This window comes from Eptatretus burgeri, chromosome 16 (assembly GCF_056783735.1).
Source record: "Eptatretus burgeri isolate ZD-2024b chromosome 16, Ebu_testis_v1, whole genome shotgun sequence".
In the NCBI taxonomy this organism is placed as follows: domain Eukaryota; kingdom Metazoa; phylum Chordata; class Myxini; order Myxiniformes; family Myxinidae; genus Eptatretus; species Eptatretus burgeri.
In genome coordinates this window covers 41,501,955-41,529,453 of record NC_140976.1, presented here as the reverse complement: position 1 = coordinate 41,529,453, position 27,499 = coordinate 41,501,955, and the positions used below count along the sequence as shown (strand labels likewise).

Sequence of the window (27,499 nt, the reverse complement as noted above, 5' to 3'; positions counted from 1 at the left end):
CTACCTAAGTACCCACGCGGAGGGTAGACCGGGCGATCGCACCTCGCCGCAGGTCGACTTCGGACACGGGCCACTTAAGTGACCCGTTCCGTACTATCAGAATAACCGAGCGGTGTTATCGTCGACCTCGACGGTTCGATTAATTATCGGGCGTACTCAGCCCACTACCAACCCTTTACGTGAAGCAAGATGAGGGTTCAATGGGGGAAAAGACGAAGCGAAGCGGGAGAACAGTTCAACAATAAAGCACATTTATTCGCGGCACACGGGAAGCACACAAATACAATTCCACCAAATGCACACAAAAAAAAGAAAACACAATTCCATTTACACAAAAAAGCAAATATAAAAGTGAAAACACAGTGCAGAGCTAATACCGACTACCGAGCACACGGCAACACTTATACAATTCTACTTCACAGACGGCGCCGACAACACATACCCAAAACCAAGGAAAAGAAATCCCCCAAGAATGAGGCAGGCCTGAGGCCGAGACCGGGTCGCGCCTACCCGTCTGGTGATGAGACGCGGAGCGGCGATGGCCCCGCAACCCGCGGGCCTCGTGGACGGTGTCTGGTAGGGGGTGGGAACGGGGCCCCCTTGGTCGCACTATCTCAGCGCGGGGGGAAACAGGAGGGGGTTGCTGATGCTCGGGGTATAGAGGATCTTTATTATCCCTGGTGTGCGTCTCCACCTCGGCCAGGTCGCGCTGCCTGCCTCCCTCGGGCGTGCAGCTCCCGGCACAGACGCGAGCACCCCCTCGTCCGACTCTCTTCAGCTTCTCCAGCCACTGCAGGCTTCGGGCTCCAGACTTCCACACTCGTCCCCTCCGTTCCGACTCCTTCTCGTTCTCGTTCTCCTTTCTTTGACTGACGAACACCGTCCTTTTATCCCCCCGTAACTTCGCCTTTGACCCCCTCCCTTTGACCTTTTACCTCGCTCCTCATTGGCCCGAGAAAAAGTGGGCGTGAAGGCTTTTTGATCCACAAATTTACATATATCGATCGCCCTGGGGGCGGGGCCAATTCGCCCCTCGCTCACTGATTGGACGGCAAAAAGTGGGCGTGTGTCGTTTTTGATCCGTTTTTGAAGCACAAAATCCGTGATTTTGTACACGCTGTTCGACGCGCGCTCTGCACGAATCCAACACCGGTACCCACAGCGGGGCAAGAACGGTGGCGATGCTACGGTTGCGAGGTGTGACGTGAAGGTCGTGGCGGTTGTGGTGAAGCGGTGGTTGTGGTCGGTGGTTGATGTTGTGGTTGTGATCATGGCGGTTGGTCCAAAATAAAGATAGTAAAAGAAAAACGGCTATCCTGAAGAGTCGCAGCACGTATAAATGACATGTATTCCCACTAGACAACGGGTTCGGGCCTAACTACACATGTACTTACCGAGATACCTCACCTAAGGGACCTGAATGGTGGTTTGCGAATCTGGTAACCACAACACTACCCCCTTCCCTTTTTACAGACTCATCCCGAGTCGTCAAATTTTCGTGTGCCATCATGTGTAGTTTTCCCCTAGTACATTTTACCTACGGATCCCTGAGTGCGACATTCATGGTATTCGTGTCCCCAAAATAAATAACCTGAGGGCTGCGTAACTACCTAAACAAACTCACTCACACGGACGACTTAAATAAAATTGCCGGCGCTAAGACAAACATGCCGGGGGCGCACTCATATGTACAGTACATCTTACCTTAACTTACAAATTTTACACTAAACCATGGCCCAGGATCATTGAACTCTGCAAAAGAAAGCAGTTAGCAGGGAGCCAGGCTGCCCACATGCAGTCTCTGGCTCAAACAATGCAGGTGACAGGGAACGTGGCTGGCTGCTCACACGCAGTCCAAGGCCTTCCCTTTTGAACTGAACGCAGTGAACCACAACGGTGCATGGGCTGCACAACGCAGTCTCCGTGCCAGCTCAAGTGGCACACGCAATGAGCACAACGAATGAATGCATGAACGGTTTGAACTGAATGCAGTGAACCACAACGGTGCATGGGCTGCACAAACGCAGTCTCCGTGCCAGCTCAAGTGGCACACGCAATGAGCACAACGAATGGATGCATGGACACAAACACGGTGCACGGGCTGCCACTGCAGGCCCGTGTTGTAGCTGCCAACAGGGCAGTTCTCGCAGCTTGCAAACTGTTGCCTTGCGGATCCTGGCGCACATGGAAATGAACAGGGGGGGCAAAGCAAAAATTGAACGGGGCTGGTGAACGTGGGCAGTGGGCATGGCATGGCAAAGGTGAGCAGGCAAACACAGCCCGCAGAAGAAGGCCGCTGCAGGCAAACACAGCCGGCAGATGAACTGGCCGGCACAGGCCTTGAAGTACCACAGCTGCAGATGAACTGGCCGGCACAGGCCTTGCAGCACACAGCTGCCGATGAAGTTGGCCGGCCTCCGCCTTGAAGCAAAACACGGCCAGCCGATGAAGTTGGCCAGCCTTTGCCGTTCAATGGAGGTTGGTGGAGGGAGTGCGGTGGTGCTGGCCACTTGGAAGGCGGGCTCGGACCTACCTACCAGTCTCCCTCCCACCTATCGCCTTTGCCTGTCACTGTACATACCCACTCCCTTAATTTGTCAAACCCCAATTTAGCCCCAACTTATTTTTTTTTTTTTTTTTACTTTTATGTTTACTTCCCCTCTATAAATCGTCCCCTAACCCCCTTTATCGTCCTTGTTCGGCTAACCTATCCTGTCACCCAGCCTCCTCCCAACCCCTACGTTCCCTTCCCCGGAGGGGAATAAGGGAGAGCTAACGTCCTGTGACGAGGCCCAGCGAAGCCTCAGAATGGCCTCCTCAGAGTTCGGCGATCTATAACCAAAGTGGGTCCAGCGGCCCACAACGACAGCGAGGGGATGGATGGTGCGGAGGGGTACATCTCCTAATCTACCCTAACCATTTAACTGTTAAACTACCCCGGGGCTTTCAACAAGCGCCTCTCGCTTAAACTATTGGTTCTAACAACCCAGATTCCCGTCGCCTGTGTTGGTGTCCTCACAATTTCGGGCCTCGCCCCCCAATTTTCTCTCCGTGCCCTCACACGGTCTCCTGGCTGGGACACGTGGCTCACTTTGGCAGGCACGACCCTCTGCCGATTCTCCCGCTATGGCACCCGCGGGCACTACACTGCCTCCGGGCCTACCAGCTCCCTAACACCGGGGAGTGCCCCCCATGGCACCTCCCCTGAAACGCACACGTGGCAGGCCGGCCTCCCGGGCCCCTTTCCGAGGGTCACCCGTGCCCACAACACTGCCCACGCGGCTAATGGCGCCCCGGGCCCCCGCACCAAGCAGGCGCACCCGTGCCCACTACTCTATCCCGGCCCCCCATGGGCCCATGGCCTACCGCGGCCGACTAGCCTGGTGCCCGGGGTACCCACTCAGCGATACTCACTTTCGCAGCCACGCTCCCAAGCCCGTCAACAGGGCTCCTGCACCCCTCCAAATGGGTCTCGAGCCTACTTTCCCACCAACAACAAAACGACCTCCATATTTCAATTTGACTAACCCAGCTAACTCACTCTACACTGACCCCGGGGTCCCTTGGGCAGGAGTCACTCCTCCCCCCAATCACTCATCGCACCATGCATTCCCCATTCGCTCCACTCACACAGACCCGCTGGCCTCACTCACTCACCAAGCACATGCTTCCAATCCACTCACCAACAACTCTTCAACACACTCACCGCTGAACTCTGCCATCCTTCTAACTACATCCCCTAACTAACTCGTGCTCCCACGTCGTCCCTTAAACTATAGCACGTTCCTTTTAACACTACGTAGCTAAGCTACGTCCCCTCTACACATTCACAGGTCTGTCACTGTCTCCTAATCTCTTTAATCAATTTCCCCACCTAAATCTGGCTACAATCCCTCTAACTAATCCATTCCACGGACTCCATGAGGACTTACCCCTGCCCCATGAAGTCGGTCTAGCTAAGCTAACCCTTCCCCCTAACTAGTTTCCATCCTGTGCCCCGGGTAAGGGGGTCTTCCACCCCTTGCCCAGGAATCCTGTGCACCCGAAAGTGAGGCTTGCTTTTTATTTTCTTTTTTTTTCTTTTTTTCCATGCGCATCACCAGCGCGGCAACTCGCGCACTTTGCACCTGCCCGTGACGTCATGCAGCTGCACGTGTTCCTCGTCCCTCCTTGGACGGTACCATCCGGCAGAGATACCCCTCCTGTCGGATTCCAACCCCACGTGCAGCCATGGCGTCACCGTGCGCGTAAAAAAAACACAAGCCCCACGTCTCGAGGGGTTCCCCACGCGAACACATGTGCTTTGCCCGTTGGAGCTTAACACACACGATCGCGTGGAGAACCCGTCCGGTCCAAATCCATTTACCTGCCTAAACTTTGTCCGTCCGCGGGATCGGCAAATCCACCGCGTGCGTTTCCGGACCGGGACTTCACTCTCGCAAGCGAGCACGTGGCGGTCTCGTGCGTTGCACAGCACGAACCGCGTGCTCACTGCTGGGCGAACCCGGCACGGTCCTCGAAACAACTACAGCCGCTACCCGGCTTTCTCTCCTCTGTCGCCGTCTCCGTCTCCATTCCACACACGCATACCTGCGTGTTACGACGCTCACACTCCATTCCGTTACATTCACCCCGGGAGACGCGGCTGCGTGCTCCCGCATGCCAACCGACATCTCCCTCACATACCGCTCTCTCACACACACGGTCTCCCTTGCACTCGGCCGTTCACTCACGCATGCCATTACCTCCCTCGCACACGTGGCTCCACGCACTCGTGGCCTTTCACTCACTCGTGGTGCCTCACTCACACAGGCCGTTTCATCGACACACACGGCCTCTTCCACACACGGTGCCTCATCCACACACGGCGTGCTGGGAAGCACGTACTCTGGCACAATCGCCACCTCACCACTCACACACGGGGTCGCTTCCACACACGGGGACGCACTCACACCTTGCACCACACACACAGGGACAACCACACTGGGGATTCGTGTCCCCACAAGGGTCTCCGGGGCCTCTATACCCCCCAAGCTCTCCGTGCACCTGTCCACAGCACCCGTCCCCTCAACCTCGCAAAGCACGACCGAACTCACCTGGTCGTGACTCGCCTCAAGGGGGCATACTCCCTCCCCTCGTTCCTGGAGGAGGCCATCCAGGTGCTCGCACTGGGTCTCTACACGCTCTGCGAGCTCAACCCCATTGTCCTCCACTACCTGTGTGTGTGCGTCACTTACCCCGTCTTCATCGTGTTGTCTCTCCTCTATTTTTTCTATCTCCCGTGTCTCTATACATTTATAAGTTTCTGTCGTCGTCACCTCGTGTCTCGTCTCACACGTTTTGGTCTCCCCATTTAATTTTTCCCTTTTGGTCACCGTCGATTCCTCTGCCACGACCATCGCCCAACACGCCCCCTGAATTATTTTTTCACCCGCCTCCACCGCGGGCCTGTCAGCCGTTGCACCCCCTTCCAGCTCGTTCGCTTCTACACGTGGAGTCGCCATTTTGATGTCCCTGGTCACGGCCTTCATGCCCGCCTGCAGGCTTCGGCCCATGTTCTGCGTCTCACCCCGCAGCTTTTTCGTTTCTTCCCTCATTTGCTGTGTATTCGCATCCAACTTTTCGTTCATTTTTTCTATTCCGGCATTCCAGTAATCCAGTTTGTCCTTTATGCTCTGCGCGAGTTCCATAATCTGCCGCATTGTCACCTGCCCTGGCCACTCCCACTGACTACATTTAGTGGTGGAGTTATAATAAAAAAACCGACCAGATGAACGGCATCGATGCCTTTCCCAACCTTCTGGTACGGGTTTCTCTTGCACGGTGATCTCGTCCTGAGCCATGGATTCTACATTACTATTACACATACCTAATCCACCCGGCACCCGCTCGCCTTGAGACGCCATCTTGCTTCTCGTGAAGGGGTTAATTTCGCTCGCTCGTAATTTGGAGGGAATCGGGGTCGCTTCTCTCACCCCTGGACCGATTCCCGTGAATTTAGCCGGAGACAGGAGAGCCCGTTTTCCTGTTCTCCGATACCAGTGCCGCGAGGGCGATGAGTTTGTATCCCACGACCTGACACGAGTGTTGCGGATTTCGCGCCCGCCGGCGTGCGAACGGCCACGTAACTCGAATCGCGGCACGTCGCCCACCGGACGGACAATCCAGTCGTGACCCTCTCGGACTAACGCCGGGAACCAGTCACGGGTGGACCTTTCGGTCTCACCGCGATCGAGCCAATCAGCCCCGCGTGGGATAGGGTTGCTCGCCAAATTCGACCTACCTAAGTACCCACGCGGAGGGTAGACCGGGCGATCGCACCTCGCCGCAGGTCGACTTCGGACACGGGCCACTTAAGCGACCCGTTCCGTACTATCAGAATAACCGAGCGGTGTTATCGTCGACCTCGACGGTTCGATTAATTATCGGGCGTACTCAGCCCACTACCAACCCTTTACGTGAAGCAAGATGAGGGTTCAATGGGGGAAAAGACGGCGAAGCGGGAGAACAGTTCAACAATAAAGCACATTTATTCGCGGCACACGGAAGCACACAAATACAATTCCACCAAATGCACACTAAAAAAAGAAAACACAATTCCATTTACACAAAAGCAAACATAAAAGTGAAAACACAGTGCAGAGCTAATACCGACTACCGAGCACACGGCAACACTTATACAATTCTACTTCACAGACGGCGCCGACAACACATACCCAAAACCAAGGAAAAGAAATCCCCCAAGAATGAGGCGGGCCTGAGGCCGAGACCGGGTCGCGCCTACCCGTCTGGTGATGAGACGCGGAGCGCGCGATGGCCCCGCAACCCGCGGGCCTCGTGGACGGTGTCTGGTAGGGGTGGGAACGGGGCCCCCTTGGTCGCACTATCTCAGCGCGGGGGGAAACAGGAGGGGGTTGCTGATGCTCGGGGTATAGAGGATCTTTATTATCCCTGGTGTGCGTCTCCACCTCGGCCAGGTCGCGCTGCTGGCCTCCCTCGGGCGTGCAGCTCCGGCACCGACGCGAGCACCCCTCGTCCGACTCTCTTCAGCTTCTCCAGCCACTGCAGGCTTCGGGCTCCAGACTTCCACACTCGTCCCCTCCGTTCCGACTCCTTCTCCTTCTCGTTCTCCTTTCTTTGACTGACGAACACCCTCCTTTTATCCCCCCGTACCTTCGCCTTTGACCCCCTCCCTTTGATCTTTTACCTCGCTCCCCATTGGCCCGACAAAAAGCGGGCGTGAAGGCGTCTTGATCCACAAATTTGCATATATCGATCGCCCTGGGGCGAGGCCACTCCGCCCCTCGCTCACCGATTGGACGGCAAAAAGTGGGCGTGTGTCGTTTTTGATCCGTTTTGAAGCACAAAATCCGTGATTTTGTACACGCTGTTCGACGCGCGCTCTGCACGAATCCAACACCGGTACCCACAGCGGGGCAAGAACGGTGGCGATGCTACGGTTGCGAGGTGTGACGTGAAGGTCGTGGCGGTTGTGGTGAAGCGGTGGTTGTGGTCGGTGGTTGATGTTGTGGTTGTGATCATGGCGGTTGGTCCAAAATAAAGATAGTAAAAGAAAAACGGCTATCCTGAAGAGTCGCAGCACGTATAAATGACATGTATTCCCACTAGACAACGGGTTCGGGCCTAACTACACATGTACTTACCGAGATACCTCACCTAAGGGACCTGAATGGTGGTTTGCGAATCTGGTAACCACAACAATATGTATATATATATATATATATATATATATATATATAGACAGAGACAGAGACAGAGACAGAGACAGAGACAGAGACAGAGACAGAGACAGAGACAGAGACAGAGACAGAGACAGAGACAGAGACAGAGACAGAGACAGAGACAGAGACAGAGACAGAGACAGAGACAGAGACAGAGACAGAGAGAGAGAGAGAGAATGGTGGTTGGGATTATACATTTTTAAAGGAGGAGGATGCACTTCCAGCCAAAAGGAAACTAGATCAACTCCACTAATTTGAGCAATAATCAAGAGCAGACCCAGTCTCCAATACACTTGCACTACTCTTATAATATAAAGCCCCACACAGGAATTTATTCCTGTTTATTAAATTTCTGCATGAGGTTTATCTCGAATGCACCTTCACCTAAAAACAAAACACGTGTGCACGCGCACGCACGCACGCACGCACGCACACACGCACACACGCACACAGTCTGCCTAGCAGGTACATAAAATGTAATATAAGCCATTGTAAAGTTTGCAGTGTTCGTGTGAAAAACTTCTGAGGTTAACCCGAAGACTCAACAGCTCAGTGGGCTGTCGTCGTGTAAGTGATGAGGTCTTTGGGTTTGAGTCCCGGATCAAGTCAGAATTTTTTCACATGAGTCTGATACAGGAATTTACTCCCGTACTTTAAAATTTTTAATAATATAGTACATTAAATATTACATATAATATATATATATATATTATATATGGTACAACATTGGGATGGTTGGGATTCTACATTTTTAATGAAGAAGGCACTTCCAACCAAAAGTAAACCAGATCTATTCCGCTAATTTGAGTAACTAGTACGTGCCCGTAAAAAAAAACAAAAAAGATTTTTAACAAATAAATATTCAAACCGCTAGCAAGAAACAACAACCACACAGGCCGTTTCTTCGCTCTCGCGTGCCCGTACGTGTGTGGCCCGGAAGTTCGCATATTATTCGCAGTTACGATTATTCGCAATTTAGTTTTAATGCCCAAATATTCAATTAGCGCCAACGTATTTTGTCTTTTCGCAATGTCATCGCAAGGAAAAACAAAAAGAGAAGAGAAGAGAAAAAAAAATTACTTCCTGGTTCGGAGCACACCAGCTCACTCTGATGTTACCGAAATGTATGCACTGTCTAATATGAAAACTATCACAACTTGGGGCATTGTGTTTATCTATAAATTCGCATAACAAATCGAGAAATTATTAGAATACACGAAGTCATCACTATCCGGAGGCCCGTACGTTGTAACCCGTAATGGGGAACGTGGCTGAGCTTCCCTTCCCCATCGGCCACGCCCACGCAACAACGTGTCTTGTCATTGGTTTGGTAAATAAATGGCCATAACTTGGGAGGCACTTGTCCAATTAATATCAAAACTTGAAAAGGCACATCCTCAGGTCCCCAGAAATATATCTGGCAAGTTTCAATTAGATCGGACCAGTGGTTGTCGAGAAACAGCGGTCTCACACACACACACACACACACACACACACACACACACACACACACACACACACACACACACACACACACACACACACACACACACACACACACACACACACACACACACACACACACACACACACACACACACACACACACACACACACACACACACACACACACACACAGCTGGAATTATAGATAGATAAGCAAGAGCAGATCCGGTCTCGGCGATGTTTCACCCGCTTCACAGCCGGCTTCCTCAGGCCAATAGATTCATATTTGAAGCTTGGCATGTGAAGAGCCGAGAGGGTGGTCTAACTGGGGAGACGGCAGACATACCCACACAACACGTACCTCTGAGGCAAATGGCGAAAACTGGATGGTGCAAACAGCTGGATCGGGTGAGCAACAAAAAATCCGCATGTGTACAACACCCAACAATCACACCTCATCATGTCCAACCAGGACATAAAACCAGCAATGTTCATGCCCCGGAAATACAAAAATAACAACAATCACACACACCCAAGACCAAACCATGTCTTCTTCTTCTTTCGGCTGCTCCTGTAAGGGGTCACCACAGCGGATCATCCGTTATGATCCGCATAATGATTTGGCACAGGTTTTACGCCGGATTCCCTTCCTGACGCAACCCTGGTCGCCTCTTACGACACAGGGATATGGTACACCTATTCTAACCGGGGTATACACCGGCCCAGTACACTGGTACTCACTTTGCCGACCTCGGAAGGATGACAGGCGGAGTCAAACTCCTGGTGTATTAATTCAGTGTCCCAACGGGGCTTGAACTCAGGACCTTTTGGATCCCAAGCCGCTGCCCTAACCACTGCGCCAACACCAGGCTTCCAAGACCAAACCATATGTGAGTAAAATATATATGTATATATATATATATATATATATATATATATATATATATATATATATATATATATATATATATATAAATTACATACACACACACACAGTCATGCGCCACTTAATGACGGCGTTACGTTCTGAGAAACACGTCGTTAAGCGACGTCGTCGTTGTGCAAACATCATTTTTTATTTTTCGTTTTCGAACATCGTACTTACACAAAACTACACACCTCGGCTATATGGTATAGCCTATTGCTCCTCGGATACAAACCTGTACAGCATGTTACTGTACTGAATTCTGTCGGCATTGTAACATGCATCCAAGAGAGACGGAAGATCCGTTAGTTTTACCTTTGTGCTGTTCATGACGGCTATCGTGTTGTTAGCAGCAGCTTACAACCTCCTCTCGCATAGATTATAGAAAGATGAATAAATAGCGTTTGGATTTTATAAATACGTAATCATTGCATCGGTTATAATTTATAAATGAAGAAACGAGCACCTGTCAATTGTGATATATATTTTCGGAACAGTGCGATTGTTTTAACAACATGAAAAGCTTCACCAAAAAGAAATTTGTGTTTTAATTTCAACTTAATCGTTCGTTCAACAAACGATTTATTCACGGAATTCTTCAATCTAAAGGTAATTTACTTGCTTGAAGGTAAACGTGCAAACATTTGTTCAGTTTGAAAGTCGATTTCCTTGAATCCCGATTTAGCAAGACCCTGCTTTTTTCGCGATGACATTTTATGGACCTCAACGATCGCATTATAACAGGGCCACACTGTCGTTTATTATCATTATGAAGTATTATGTACTGTACAGCGTACATAATTGTACGTGCTATTTTTATACGACTGGCAGCGTTACGTCGGCTACATCACTCGGCGATAGGAATTTTTCAGCGACATTTTTTTTTTTTCAGAGCTGGCAGATCCGTCGTATATGCGATCCGTCGTTGCCCGGAACGTCGTTAAGCGGCGCATGACTGTACATATATATATATATATATATATATATATATATATATATATATATATATATATATATATGTAGTTGTGGATTTCAGAATCCGATCTGATGAATGCATCCACACATCCAGGTCCTTAGACAGTTATTTCCTTAAATGCATGTCCAGATGAGCCCCATTCCCATGCCCAGTGGGATTATAAATGTGATGCGTTGCGAAGGGAAAAGAATAGATCCCCTCTCTTATGGGAAACTTCTTTTTTCTTCACAACAGACATTTATGCATGATATTTCTTTCACGAGCGCCGATGCCCGCCTTTTTCCGGCAACGTTGACACACATTTTTCACGGACGCCGATGCCCGCCTTTTTTTTCAGCAACGTTTACACACATTTTTCACGAACGCCGTGACCCGCCCTTTTTCAATCGGCGTTTGACACCGCAACGAATAATAATGAGAGCACGGGTTGTCATGACAACGGTGCGCAAGTGGGGCAGGGTGAACTTGGGGGGACTCTGTGCCCGCCGATATAACAAGAAGCGAATACTTCGATATCGCGCGGCTGGGGGCAGTAAAAGTCTAGGTTAAGAATGATGAAACAATTTTGCAGTTACAAAATTTAAATGTAGACACGGTGAATTAGCATGCATGAAGGGAAGAGTTGTGATGTTGGACAAATTTCTATTTATAGCCCTCAGATCAAAGGGACGTACGCAGCCATAAGTGCAAAAGAAGACGTGACAGAAGACACAGGACAGAATAGCCAATTATATAACAGCACGATGTCGCCGTGCTGTAAAAAGAGGAGGTCCGTTTGGAGCGCAAGCGAGCGAGTGAGCGTGTGGATGTCTGACCAGCGCCAAAAACGAGACAATTTGTCAGTCAGTTCATCCTTTCCAGTGCTTGAGCGAGCGCGTGTGTGCTTGAAGGAGTGAACACCGCCGACAACGACACAGTTTGTCAGTCAGTTCGTCCGTGCCAGTGTGGGAGTGACCAGCACTGACGAATGAGGAACGGGTCGGTAACCAACGAGTGAGGAACGGGTTGGTAACCAACGAGTGAGGCACGGCTCAGTCACCAACGGACCGTGTGGGTCACTGGACGTCACCAGTTTCATGAAGTGTGAGGATCTGCCCGTGTCAGTACCAGGGTCTAAACCCACGATAGACGATCTCGGTGCCCCCAGACGTCGACTGGCGTTCAAGGCTTTTGGCGAGTGGGTGCACGGCAAGGATGGGTGCTGGTGACGGACAAGACACGCACACACACATTTCAGGACTTCTCATTTGACAGACGACTCCTCTTGGGTGAGCAATACGATTCTCCCCCCCCCCCACACCCAAATGATCTGCTGGGTACCCTTGTCTGTGTTTAGTTGTAAGTTAGTCAACCCCCGATAAGCATCTGCTCTCTGTCTATTTTCTATCATTTTGATTGATTTTGCTTGATTAATTAATTATTCAATTAGATTGCTTTGGAATTTACTCACTTATTTACCTCAGGAAATAAAAGGTGCTTTTTATTTATTTATTTTCTTCTTAATAAATTATTTGTTGACGTTACAACCTGTCCATGTTTGTCCTTTCCTTCCATTGATCCAGCATTGTCTGAACCTAGATAGACTGGAGGTAATTAAACCCCCTGAGTAACAAACTGGTGTCTTGGTATCCTTGGCCATAACAACATTATATATATATATATATATATATATATATATATATATATATATATATATATATGTATATATATATATATAAATATAAATAATAAAATAAAATTACCCCCGTGTGGGGGTGACGGTCATCTCTATAATGTTTTTTACTATCATAATCGATGAACCGTTGCCAGATATCTCCTAAAATGACAGACGAGATAGGTTTTGAAAATGGCGACTTTCACAACTTCCGTGAACTCGTGACCTTGACCTTGACCTTAAATCCGGGAAAAAATATGACGTTGGGTGTCACTCATCGACCTATACCCACATACCAAATTTCATCAACATTGGAAGTAAAACGTTTTCTTTGTACCGGGAGGTGTTTTTGACCATCTTCCAGGTTACGTGGCGGCCAAACGGGACGGAAATTCAAAAATCTGTCTGGTTAGATACAAGATAATATTTTTTACTATCATAATCAATAAACAGTTGCCGAATATCTTGTAGAATGACAGACTAGATAGGTTTTGAAAATGGCGATTTTTATAACTTACGTGACCTCGTGACCTTGACCCTGACCTTGAACCCAGACAAAAGTTATATCGTAGTGCAACACTCATCGACCTCTACCCACATACTAAGTTTCATCAAGATCGGAAAGAAAAATTGTTGACGGACGGACATTTGGTCCATACAGCTTTATTAGGTCATCTCGGTAGAGATGACCTAAAAGAGAAACCACGCAGCCCATCAATAATGTGATTTGACATTTATGTTACTCGAGGTGTGTAAAATAGAAATTTTAAAAAGGCACTCCTCCATTTCACCTCGAACAACAGCACGTGCCCGGAAATGGGTGATTGTATTGAAATAAAAACCGGACACGTACCGAGGCTCAGGGTCTATTGGCCTGAGAAAGCCTGCTGTGAAGAAAGTGAAACGTCGCCTGAGACCGGGTCTGCTCTTCCTTATTGTTCAAATTAGCAGAGTAGATCTGCTAACTGCAAAAGATCTCGTTGACTTTTGGTTGGAAGTGCCTTCTTAAAATATACATATATACATACGAGGTGTGTTCAAAAAGTATCCAACCTTAATTTTTCGTGCGTAAACAAATGAAGGGAGGCGTGGTTTGGTGCACGTATGTAGTCGATCCTAATCCGTATGCGTGAATATTTTCTCGCCGACAGACCGCTGATGAGTGAGGAAGTGTAAGTGAGCGCCGTCGGATTTTCGTTTTTGACAAAATGACGGAAAAACTTGAACAACGCTACTGCATCAAATTTTGTGTTAAGCTTGGCGATTCCCAAGTGGAAACGATCCGCAAGATTCAACAGGCCTTCGGGAACGAAGCAATAGGCACCACACAGATAAAAAAGTGGTACAACCGCTTCAAAGATGGTCGCACATCAGTGGAAAGTGAAGCATGTTATGGTAGACCCTCAACATCCCGAAATGAGATCGTCATTGACCAAGTGAGGACCCTGCTGATGCAGGATCGTCAAATCACGATCAGAGAACTTGCAGACGAGGCGGGCGTTCCATTGTGACTGAGGATTTGGGCTTAAGAAGAATCTCAGCGAAGTTCGTGCCAAAGCTGCTAACGATCGAGCAGAAGCAACTACGTTTGGAGATCGCACAGGACATGCTGGAGACTGTGAACAGCGATCCCTACTTCTTCAACACAGTGATCACTGACGATGAGACCACAGTGATCCGTCATTTTGCCAAAAACGAAAATCCGACGGCCCTCACTTACACTTCCTCACTCATCGGCGGTCTGTCGGCGACTGACAGCTTCTGCAGGCGGGAAAATATTCACGCATACGGATTAGGATCGCCTACATACGTGCACCAAACCACCCCTCCCTAGCTTCATTTGTTTACGCACGAAAAATTAAGGTTGGATACTTTTTGAACACACCTCGTATACATATACATATAGATATATATGTGGAGACACTGTATATGTCCCAAGCCACAAACAGCCATTCTTGTTAAAACTTCCTTGCCCTGGCCGGTCTAAAGAAAAGTCAAAGCCTTGTCATTAATCAAGTGCTGCAAAGATAGAGTTAGCAGCTGTTGTTGCTGGTCCAAAGGAATGCCAAAGCCTTGTCATCAATCAAGTGCTGCAAAGATAGAGTTAACAGCTGTTTTTGCTGTCCAAGGAACAGAACAAAGGCGGAATGTCATAGCTCTTAAAGTGAAATGACGTCGCCTTGCACGAGTCCTACTTTAGTGGGATAATGGCAACAACAGGCCTTGCTGTCAATCAATGAGAAATAATTTCAGAGCCAAGAGGGAAAGAATAGCCCTGGGCTTTGGTCTCCTAAATAGAAATTGATGATGGGAACAGAGGAGAATAGCCTTGGGCTTTAGTCTCCCAGTAAAAGTTGATGATGGGAACGGGGGAAAATACTCCTGAGTTTTAGTCTCTTAATAGAAGCTGATGATGGGAACAGGGTGAATCATGTTAACAGGTGGTCACACAAGGGGCAGAGTAAAATTGTATATAAGACAGAGCTAAACTAAGCTTGCCAGAGTTGGGCTGGACTGGCACACTGTGTGTGTTCTTCGCCTGTCTCTCCATATGCATATGTACGTTGGTGGGCAATAAACTCTTCTCTACTTAAGATCGGTGTGGACAGAACTTGATTTCAATCAGTGCAGACATCACCTTGATCTCAACATATATATATATATATATATATATATATATATATATATATATATATATATATATATATATATATATATATATATATATATATATATATATATACACATACATACATACATACATAGGCTAACCCCTGCTTTAGCGGGGAAAATGGCCTTTAAATGCGTGTGTGTGTGTGTGTGATACATACGTGTGTGTGTGTATATATATATATATATATATATATGTCTGGTGTTGGCGCAGTGGTTAGGGCAGCGGCTTGGGATCCAAAAGGTCCTGAGTTCAAGCCCCGTTGGGCCACTGAATTAATACACCAGGGGGTTGACTCAGCCTGTCATCCTTCCGAGGTCTGCGAAATGAGTACCAGTGTACTGGGCCGGTGTATACCCTGGTTAAAATAGGTGTACCATATCCCTGTGTCGTAAGAGGCAACCAGGGTTGCGTCAGGAAGGGCATCCGGCGTAAAACATGTGCAAATCACTATGCGGATCATACGGATGATCCGCTGTGGCGACCCCGAACGGGAGCAGCCAAAATAAGAAGAAGATATATATATATATATATATATATATATATATATATATATATATATATATATATATATATATATATATATATAAATATATATATATATATATATATATATATATATATATATATATATATATATATATATATATATATATATATATATATATATATATATATCTCTGACATCTTCCTCACTTTCTTTCCTAATTCTACTTCATTTTAAAACTGCAGTGAAATGTTGTCCAAGTCCTGCTTCTTTCCTGTAATAATGAGGTCACTCCCAACAGGTTTGATCTGTACTGTACCATAATAAATTTATACCCAAAGCCAAACTGCCTTGCCAAAGAAGTCACAATGCACCGAATGCCATTTTCCAAATCTTTTACATGTTTGACTCACCGATAGCAATGGCCTGGGTGTGTGCGTCCAGCCCGACCAGCCCGTTGGGCAGCCTCAGCCTGAGAGACGCGACAGATGGGTAGCGAAGGCACACCGGTGATAGGATTGGACGAGGGGCGCCTTACCATCCCGGCATCCAATACATATCGCAGGCCTGGGAGGGTCAGCGCAGTCTCAGCTACATTAGTGGAAACGATGCAGAGACGCGAGCCAGCTGGAGGAGGGACGAAAACCTGTCCGGATATTAGGAACAAAAAGAGCAACAAGGATCTGGTTGAGGATGAGATTTGTATTCCAATGAAAAACTGAAAAAGACAAAACAATGAAGAACTTCGAAAAATATTTACAACTAGAACAGCACTCAGCAAAGCGCATACGTCCAACAGGCTGAACAATTTACGTTTTGTATTCCACTGATAGGCCAGATCTGCATCTGGACCTTAAGCAAAATCTAATCGGCTTGTTCTTGTCAACTACCCAACTAGTCCACAAAGTTGTCATAATCCGTCCACAACTTTTTGAAATATCATGCTATACAGTATATCGTTTTTGGCCCAATCTCTCAATGGTGAAGAATCGCTTTAAAAAAAAAATAGAGGATCCAGATCTGGATCTTCACCAAGGTTGAAACAATTTGTCCTTGTCACACACCCAACATATCAACCGAGTTTCATCTGAATTCATTCCTAATTTTTTTTTGAGATATCCTACTCATACACACACAAACAAGTTGTCATAATCTGTCCATAACTTTTTTGAAATGTCATGCGACATATTGTGTTTTAAAAACAATATATCGCATGACATGACATTTGTCATGCTATATATTGTTCCCCTATCTCTCATTACGTGACTTGAGAAATGATGTATTTCACCCCAGAATGCTCGGTACACATGCACAGAACCCAGGAAATGGCAGTATTTGGGGCACTTTCAAGTATATTGTGCGTGTGTGAGATAAGGATCGTCACCTGAAATGGTTCACAAAGCTTTTAGAGAAAGCCAAAATTTCTCGTGTCTGGATCTTCACTAAAATCAAATCAAGCTGTCCTTGTCAGACACCCAACCTGTCCACCAAGTTTCATCCAAATCCATCCATAACTTTTTGAGCCATCATGCCAAACAGGTGCATGACAAGTCAATACCCAATTTTAAATTGTTGTAGCAGTTTCATTTACGAACCAATTTTAATGAAACAAAATGTAAGTGAAAGTGTCCAGTGAGGTTTTATGCACAACTCTCCAAACCTCCACCTTTGCTCTAGCACTGACAACACATTTCTTTAATCGGACTGGGACATTCACTACTGATCACATGTTTTCAGGAATGTTGGTGAGAACATTTGTTATTCTCTCCTCCAGTTCGTGAAGGTTTTTTTTTGGCTTCATGCTATTGGACACTCAATCATTTACATTTTGTTTCATTAAAATCGGTTCATAAATAAAGCTGCTGCAACAATTTATAATTGGGTATAGACTTATACACCCTGTATCTCGTTTTCAGCCCCTTCTCTCAATGGTGAATAATCACTTAACAATGATAGTCCAGATCCAGATCTTCAACAAAATCTAACCAATTCATCCTTGTCACACACTCAAAGTGTCAACCGAATTTCGTCTGAATCCGTCCATAACTTTTTGAGATATCTTGCTCAGAGAGATACAGACAGACAAACAAAGACAGGGGTGAAAACATAACCTCCGTCAACCTTTGGTGGCGCAGGTAACAACAAAAATAATGCGAGCAAAGAAAGTCAAACCTTTGCGATACAAATTCACTTCTCTTCAACAAGTTTAGCACCACCAGTCACAACACATCCTACTACTTTGATGACATCTTTCAGGCACAACCAAATCTCACTACTGGGATGGAGGCATACAACAAGCAGCTTGTAGCACAGCAGGGATCTTAATGAGTTTAAACTGCCTGTGAAAGGAGTAGTAGTGTTCAGGAATCGCAGACCTGGCTAACAACACAACACGATTTTAAATATTAAATTGCAAAAGACTGGAATCAAATATTTTAATGCAATATCAACATGCACAAAACTACCCCAGACTCCTCTCAAAATGCCCCAATAATACCAAGAGCAGACGTCAGTAGGTTTATCATAACTGCGTGGATGATAAAATATAAAAGAAAAAAGGAAACTAGAAAGCATCTCAAAATGCAAAGCCTGTTCGCATTTGCTTCATACTCAAACTAAACTTGACAAAAACAACACAGTTAAAAATGTACATTTTATTCATTTGTGTTCTCCATATTCTCATAAATAAAGGTTTGTTGAAGATTTGATGACAAAAGTGAAATTGGTTAAAAAAATTTTTTTTTTTTAAGGTTATGGCCAGAACAGGCACACTGAAGATCGATGATCAATAAATAAAGACAGAAGCAATTAAAAAATACAAAAAGCGGGATGCCTTGTGCTTGATGAGCTGGGGCATGGCTAATGAGGGCTATTTATAGTCACGATGACTTCGTCTTTTCACATTTTGACCCAATTTTAAAATATTTTCTCCATATTATCATAATAAAGGTTTGTGGAAAAATTGATGACAAAAGCTCAAATGGTAAAAAGTTATGGCCTAGACCGGGGGTCGGCAACCTGTGGCTCTGGAGCCGCGTGCGGCTCTTTTAGGACTTGAGTGTGGCTCCCAAGCCTGATCGATAAAATCCCCCTTTTTCTCATTATAAATTAATTTTCAGAAAAATCTTTGTGAGTGTCGTGAAAGGATAAAATAATACTTGAGAACGTTGGTGGAGTGATAAACAGGAAAATGTATCCGATTACTGAAATTCTGTGAGCAAGACTTACACGTTGTGCTCCGCGCACAGCCTGTTCCCCCATTACGCGGTTATTTTCGCCATCTTGTCGGCAATATTATTTCTTCAACCTGTTTCGCAACCTCAGTTAACCATTCGAACCCCCCTTCTAAAAAGTTATTGATACCCTGATCCTCACTGGGCAGGTAAGCGAAAATCCCATAATGAACGACTTGTATGTAAATAACAAACGAGATGTCGTTTTGATAACTCCCCCTTCAATAGAGGATGCACGTGCATGTGACGTCACCACGTTTGCTGTCCGCCATCTTGGAGTACCAACAAACAAAACAAACTACACGTGCACTGCATCATTGTATTTACATTTGTTAAAATACGAGTTAAAATGGTGAATTTTTGCTCCTTATTTTGTTTTGGCAATTATTTTTGATTTTGACTTGGAGGCTTGACTTGCGAGTTATATGAGGGGTGTTCAAGAAGGATTCGGAATGAGATTGTCACGTCCAAGAAACGGTGTGCGTGTGTGTGCGTGCGTGATTTCATTCATGGTAGACATCACCTCACTTTTAAATGGCCTTAACAGAAAGCTGCAAGGAAAGGGAAACACAGCTCACTTGCTTTAAGAAGAAGTGCTATAATTTGAGTGAAAACTAGCATTGTTTGTGAGAGACGTGGAGATGGGTTTGCTGCCTCTTTTCCCATCATTGAGACAATTCAAAGAGGAGACAAACTACGAGCTTGACACCGAGAACCTAAAAATTGTGACACTGGAAACGCAAGAAGCCTTCGCAGGGTGATTTCAGGAATTCAAAAAGGAAAATGTAACTTTATTGTCTGTGTTGAAAGCCCTTGAAGCAAACACTTCTGCACTCAACTTTTCAGCATTTACAGGAGTACACAGAGCAGAACTAGAACTTTAACTGGCCGATTTGCAGGACAAGGACATGTGGAGTTCTAAATTCAGAGGCTTAGTGACAAGGAAAATCTAGAAAGGCACAGATCTACCCTGGCACTTCAACACAGATGAACTGAAATGCATGATCTTAAAAAAAAAACAAGACCAAATTGTGTTTGAAGTTTGGAATTCTTTACCGGAAACCGACAGTAACATGAAGAGATATTAATTTGGCATTCTGTCCATCTTCGGATCGACTTAGCTGTGCGAGCAAGTGTTTTCAACTATGAATTTCAGAAAAAGCACACTGAGAAACCAATTGAATGCGGAGAGTTTAAAGTCCGACTTGAAAATGAAAACGACAGCATACTGTGCAAACATCGAACAACTCTCCAAAGAAACTCTACAGCAGAAATCACACGAAACTAGAAGGGTAATCGGAGAGTGCTTACATCCGCCACACAATGCCTGATCCAGTACAACATAATGGGCCCGAGAAATTTTCGAATCATCAGGAGATATATATATATATATATATATATATATATATATATATATATATATATATATATATATATATATATATATATATATATATATATATATATATATATATGTATATATATGTATATATATATATATATATAGTTCTAGAATTCCCGCCCGTCGGCGTGCGAACCACCGCATCTAGCCAATAGCGGTCGCTTCGCCCACCGAACAGACAATCCAGTCACGGCTTTCCGGATCAATGCCGGAAACCAGCCACGGGAGTGTTTTCAACCACACTACAACCTTGTCCGCACTCTACCCGCGCGATACAGGGTCCGATCGCCAAATCTTCGATTTACCTAATTGTTCGCGCGGGTAGGTTATCGAGAGATTGTACCACAACGGGAACGCTTGGAAACGAGCCGCTTAAGCAGCTCGCTTCCTTTTGGGATAACCGAGCGAGGTATTATCGCGCAGTCCCGTTGGACCCGATCACTTTACCGGCTATTTAAAAACCAACTATGTTCCGAGTGCAAGATGGGGCAGTTCAGTGAGGGAATGGACGCAATGAACAGGTTTACATTCACACAAGGACATTTATTATAATAAAGCACGTATGCAATTAAACAAGGCAAAACACGTATGCAATTATACAAGCAACAAAAGCACGACAAAAGAACTACAACCGTCTACTTATTATGTACAGTCACTTGCACTTAACAGCAGTTCCTACTTATTAGACGGGCCCACGGACACACGTACGCGCGCGCGCACACACACACACACACACACACACACACACACACACACACACACACACACACACACACACACACACACACACACACACACACACACACACACACACACACACACACAAGAAATGGTAGCAGAGGCCTTTAATAACGGGCTCCAGCTCAGAGGACAGGTGAGCTGAAACCCAGAACCTATCTCGAACCTCTCCACCTCGTGTGGTCTTCAAGTTGTTCGGGCCCGGGCTCCAGCGAGAGCGAGCTGGATCCAATCGCCATGAGCTGTGATCCTTCCCGAGCTCCCGTGAATCCTCCCGCGCTTCTCAACACGTGCTGGTGAGACGAGTCGCCGATCCTTCCCATCGATGAGTCGCTTCCCCGAGGAACCACCTCCCGTGCTTCTCAACACGTGCTGGTGAGACGAGGCGCCGATCCTTCCCGTCGATGCGTCGCTTCCCCGAGAAACCACCTCCAAGAAGAGGTCGATGAGTCGCACCAAGCTGGGACCCAAAAATGGAGAACAAAGAGCTCCATGAACCAAGAAGAAGAAGCCACCACTCGCAGCTCGAGCCGAGCGACCGGCTCAACTTCCTTCCAAGCAAAGCAGCTCGAAGCAAAAAGCTTTCCCGAGCCAAGCAGAAGCCGAAGCTCACGGAACCATCAAAGCAAAAAGCCTCCTCTCGAGCCAGGCCGCAGCCGAAACTCACTGAGCCATCCGAAGCAAAAAGCTTCCGAAGGCCTCAACCCTAACCCAAGCCAAACAGGACCCGAAGGTCTGCTGAACGGCTACTCTCTACTCCCTTCTCCAACTCTGCCCAAGAACAAAAGAAAAGATCCCCTCTTATCCTTCTCCCGCCCTTCCCCCGCTCCCGGCGTGACTCATGACTCATGCCCTCGTGCTCCATCCCCCACTCAGCCACGGGTGGGAGGGAGTTGTTGACATCATGAGTCACGGGACGGCAGGGTGTTCTTCCTCTTTGCAGAAGAGGGGGAGGGATGTCTCCATTGTTCGTTCCCTAACTATTAAATCTATCCACCACGCATCTAATCGATTTCTGAACATTTAAACAATGAAAGGTGAGCAATCTAGGGAACAAGCACTTATCGACATAGCTGACTAAAGGAACCTGTATGTTGTGTGCAATCTAATTCCCAAATTCATAACAATATATATATATATATATATATATATATATATATATATATATATATATATATATATATATATATATATATATATATATATATACATATACATATACATACATATATATATATATATATATATATATACATACATATATATATATATACATACATATATATACATATATACATACATATATATTGTTGCGGTTCTCGGAACCGCAAGCATACAACAGATAAGTGTCCCAAGATAGCTATCCCATTAGTGTACGTGTAGTTAGTTCCCTACCTTTTGTCTAGCGGGACAGCAGGGAATGTGTTGCGATCATAGACTCCTATAGAGAAGGACTGGAACCTCACGATCTCGGGGTTTGTAACTTGAGTCTGAAGGATTAACTTAAGTCCGGGACTAAAATGACTTCTAGAAGGGCTAGAGACACGATCTCGGGATCCATATAGAGATTTTTGAGGACGGCGAGTTCAATAGTGTCATTTTCAACACCACCTGAGGTCATCTTCAAGGTCAAAAGGTCATATTTCAAGGTCAACTTACTGAATTTTGGTATTTTTTGCCCATTTTTGTGTCTAACTCATAGAGGAAAACTTTTGTAAAGTCTATTACAAAGCATGACATTGTGCACCTACTTGCTGATTTCTATCATCGTTAACTAATGTATGTTTTGTTTGTTTCTCTTTCAGAAACTGTCCAGCTGGTGATGTCACAGGATCTTTGTGTTGTTTCCTGCTTTGGTGACAATGTGCCACGTCATTGCAGCTGCTTTGGTTGTCGAGGAAACTATGATGGGATGCCTTATGTAAAGGTGATATCCTTCCCAAAAGATCCTGAGGAGAGGGAGAGATGGATATTGGCAATGCCAAATGAGAAAGAAAGCTTGAGGTGCTTAAAGGGGATATATATTTGTGAGACACATTTCAATTGTGATTGGGTGTCAGTTAGGGATGGCAAACGACCCAAAGAACCCCCATCAATATTTCCTGGAGTACCGAAATCAGCTTTGAAGCAGGTGACCTCAGCACCACGCCCAACATCATCTTGTACGTCAGAATCGAGAGCTAAGAAGATGCAGGCAGCTGATGAGGCTGCAGACAATATCCAAGATTTCGACCACTTCTGTGCTAAAATCAGCTCCTATTTTCCTGGCTTTAACGTCATAAAAGACCAGGAAAACCTTTACCTATGAAGAACTGATGCTACTGGACAAACTGTTGAGCAGTTCTTTCATTTCCAACAAGTTCACTCACCTTTTGGATTTCTATTCTTGAATAGAGTTGAGAAAGATGGCATTGAGGTGCCCAAACGACTTTTTCCTTTGCAGAAGAACAGCCTGCTCTCAAAATGGTCCCAGATTAGATCCATAACTGACCAGGTAAACATCTATGAATGCACAAGCAAGGAAATTCTTCAGCTTGTAATAAGCCAGCTCTGTTGGATGACTGAGACACACGAGCTTCCTCATTTCACCTTCCTTCTGTCGCAACTGCATCTTATGTTCAAACCTCTTGATCGTCGTCGATTTGATACTGAGATTATGATTTCCGCAATTCAGCTTCACAACATATCACCCAGTGCATACAAAATGATTCGTCGATCCGGCTTAATCATTCTACCATCCACAAAAAAGGTAAAACAGATGTTTGCTAGTAGTCAGCGGGACTCCAACCTCAAAACCTTGTTTGACCAGCTTAAACCACAGCAGCATTTGGTCAATTTAATGTTTGACGAAGTAAAGCTGGCCGAGACATTACGATTTTCTGGAGGGCATGTTGTAGGATATGCTCAAAATGCAGCAGCGGGTGGTGAACACGAAATGCTTGCTTCACATGCTATGGTTGTTGAAGTTGCCTGCCATTTCGGTGGTCCACGCTATATTCTATGCATTTTGCCCTGCAAAAAACTAACTGCCGATCAGCTGAAGGAACTCCTTATCGAAGCTGCATCAGCTGTAGTTGGTGCTGGCGGTACTGTGATTTCTTTGATATGTGACAATTGCAATACCAACCGCAGTGTTTATTCAAAACTTGGAGGACCAGGAAGTTGCCAAGTGCTGTCAATTCAAGAGCAATCTATGTTCTTGGTGTACGACTACGTGCACATCTTCAAAAATGTTCGCAACAACTGGATTACTGTTGATGGCAAGACACTCTCATCTGTCATAGATGGTAATGAGTACAAAGCTTACTGGAGTGATATTCAGAAGGTTTATGAGATCGACCGGGCTACTCCTATTCGCTTAACCAAGCCAACGCACACCGATGTTTTCCCCAAGCCCCTTCAACGCCAGAGCGTATCATTGGTATGCCAAGTGTTCAATGACAAGACTGTCGCTGCTTTAAAGACCTTCAAGGATTCACTGGGCATCAGCGAAGGCACAATCATCCTCACCCAGATAATAGGTGAGTGGTTCAAGATGATGAACGTGAAAGACCGTTTCTCAGCTATCCATCTGCGCGACGAATCCAGACAGCCTTGGACAGCAGACTGTACAAGTTTCATTAGGCTGGAGCAGGCCTGCCAAATTATATCTATCTGCGCATGGCAAGGAGGTGGTGGTCGTAAGCTGAAGCTAACTCAGCAAACTGCTGAAGCCTTCAATATGTCCACACGTAATAATGTGGATGCTGCCAAATTGCTTCGGGCAGAGAAAGACTTTGACTACGTTCTTCCTGCTATATTTGCAGATGAAGCCTTGGAAAAGTTTTTCGGCCAAGCCAGGCAAAGAAGCGGTGGAAACTTCTACATTGACGTAGTTGACATTATGGCTGCAGCTAAAATTGTAAATTTGCAAACACTCATTAAGCATGACATTATGCCCGAATCTAGTTCTCGTGTGATTGATTGCCACAAGAACTGCACAACTTCCATAAAACCAGATGAGCGAAGTGAACTCATTGACGAGATTACTCCTCAAGACACTCAGGATCTCTTGGGGTCTGATGATGCTCTTAAGCATAAAGTAGTTTATTTGGCCGGACAGCTTGTTCATAAATATGGCGATAGCACTAGTATGGAGGAGATCATTGATGATGAAGATGGTAACGAGGTGTCATCTGAGTTTCTAGATAATTTGAATGGAGGTGGATTGAGTGTGCCGACTATGTCAACCGTCTTTTTTGTACATAATGCCTATAATTTGTATAACAAGACTAAAATGCGTGGCCGATTTCATTTTGCTGAGCTGTTATCCTCTGTAGATGCACCTTTAACTCGTAGTAATGCTGCATGTACTACTTTAGCTAACATTCTATTGAAAGCTCATGTCCTCAATGTAAGTGAAAAAGAAAAAGCTTTGGGATGTCTCAGGAGGCATCTCCTCCTGAGGTCTCCAACTCTCCAGAAGAAAGAAAAAGCTCTCCAACTTGTGATAGACATAGACATAGTTGTAATAGGCATAGTGTCGTGACATGCATATAATATTTATGTAATACAATATATGACAATAAATATCAAAGTTTGACAGCTCTACACACTTGCATCTTATTACAATCAGCCATCTCTCACAGTTTATGAGTTAGACACAAAAACGGGAAAAAAATACAAAAATTCAGCAATTTGACCTTGAAATATGACCTTTTGACCTTGAAGATGACCTCAGGTGGTGTTGAAAATGACACTATTGAACTCGCCGTCCTCAAAAACCCCTATATGGATCCCGAGATGGTGTCTCTCGCCCTTCCAGAAGTCATTTTAGCCCCGGACTCAAGTTAATCCTTCAGACTCAAGTTACAAACCCCGAGCATGGGAGGTTCCAGTCCTTCTCTATAGGAGTCTATGGTTGCGATGGGCTATTAGTTAGCTTTATTAAATCATTTTCCCCTCCATTCCACTTCCCACTCTTCCTCTTTTCACTCCTGAGGTAAATCTATCTGCTTGCCCCTCATCTCATTTACCACAGCGTGACGATCCACGGTGCCTTCTGCCTCGCTTGCCCCTCGTCTCGTCTACCATAACCGTGCATCAGCGTTAACCCGAGGCCAGACATGTGCGGCGTGTCACGTAAGCTTTTGCACCCAGGTGGATGGAGTGTACCGGCGTCTGGCCGAAGCCCGGCCAAGGATAGCGGACCACGTGAGGGGTCGGGGCCAGTCAGAACGCCGACTCAGGCGATAACGTCGGATTCGGCATGCCCCCTCCTCCGGGCTCCGGGCTCTATAAAACACAGAGAAGTCCTCCGTGTGGTGGTTAAGTGAGTGTGTATATTTCACGCTGTGTCTCCTGTCCTCGACTCCGCCCACGTCTCGCCTCGACGGCCCGCCTTCTGTTCCTCGTTTCCGCCCACACGACCTCGCATCCTGCTTTTCGACCAAGCCTCCTGCCTGGTCCCGCCTACTGCTCCACCTTCGCCCTCTGGACTCCTCCCTTCTCCATTCAAGCTCTGCCTGTTTGGAACACGATCTACACACGTGCGGCTGTGGCCAGAGCGACTGAGAGGCTGGTGCTACACCACAGAGCATCCCTCCCCCTGAAACACCCAGGTACCGAGACTATAACCTCAACCCCCTCCCTCCCTGGCTGTAAAAGTCCTTTTCTTCATTGGGGTTTCTTTTTCTGTGTGCATGTCTGAGTGTGCTGGCGCCTGTCTGTTAAGTAAGCCTGAAGAAGATCTTTTATTGTTGTTACTGTGAATAATCTCACGTCAAGTCTGCACTGTGTCTGCTTTGATAAGTTGCTTGTATAATTGTCACACACCCCCACACCCCCACCCCTCTCCTCTTTCCCTGCGTTACATACCCAATTAACCTTTGTTGTGCCACATGCTTTTCCTTGCTTGCTGTAAATAAATAATTGTTGTAGAAATGTTCCCAGCTCACCTTTGTCTTTTCTCTCATTGGTCCAGCATGGTTCGAATCCAGGTTTAGCCGGGTCTTTATTCCCAACGGTCCGTTCCTTCTAGCCGGTATGTCCTTGGCAGCGTCACTCGGCTGCATTCGATCCGGAAAGGTGATCCGATCCGGACAAGGCGTACCGAGGGCGTGGTTCTCCGGTGGTTAAACCGCGTAGTTAATGAGGTAACCCGATTCCATAGGCGGGAGGACCCTAGGTCACGTGGTTGAGTTATTGGCATCCACGGTCGGTTAAGCGACCCGCCGCGTCACGGAA

The 27,499-nt window shown here is 46.3% G+C and overlaps 2 protein-coding genes across 5 annotated transcripts in view; one reads left to right on the top strand and one right to left on the bottom strand.

The window, feature by feature from the left end:
* LOC147010939 (uncharacterized) overlaps positions 1 to 26,343 on the top strand; it is a 39,271-nt gene extending 12,928 nt beyond the window's left edge. The window contains exon 2 of the mRNA XM_085859825.1: positions 23,080 to 26,343. Coding sequence (XP_085715951.1) covers positions 23,832 to 25,802 — 1,971 coding nt within the window. The 5' untranslated portion in view covers positions 23,080 to 23,831 and the 3' untranslated portion in view covers positions 25,803 to 26,343. The remainder of the gene's footprint in view (positions 1 to 23,079) is intronic.
* Positions 1 to 27,499, bottom strand: part of DHX37 (DEAH-box helicase 37) — a 94,091-nt gene that overhangs the window by 25,312 nt on the left and 41,280 nt on the right. For all 4 annotated transcript variants that reach the window (XM_085859821.1, XM_085859822.1, XM_085859823.1 and 1 more), the window contains exon 19: positions 16,315 to 16,547. In XM_085859821.1, the coding sequence (XP_085715947.1) occupies positions 16,315 to 16,547 (233 nt within the window). The remainder of the gene's footprint in view (positions 1 to 16,314; positions 16,548 to 27,499) is intronic.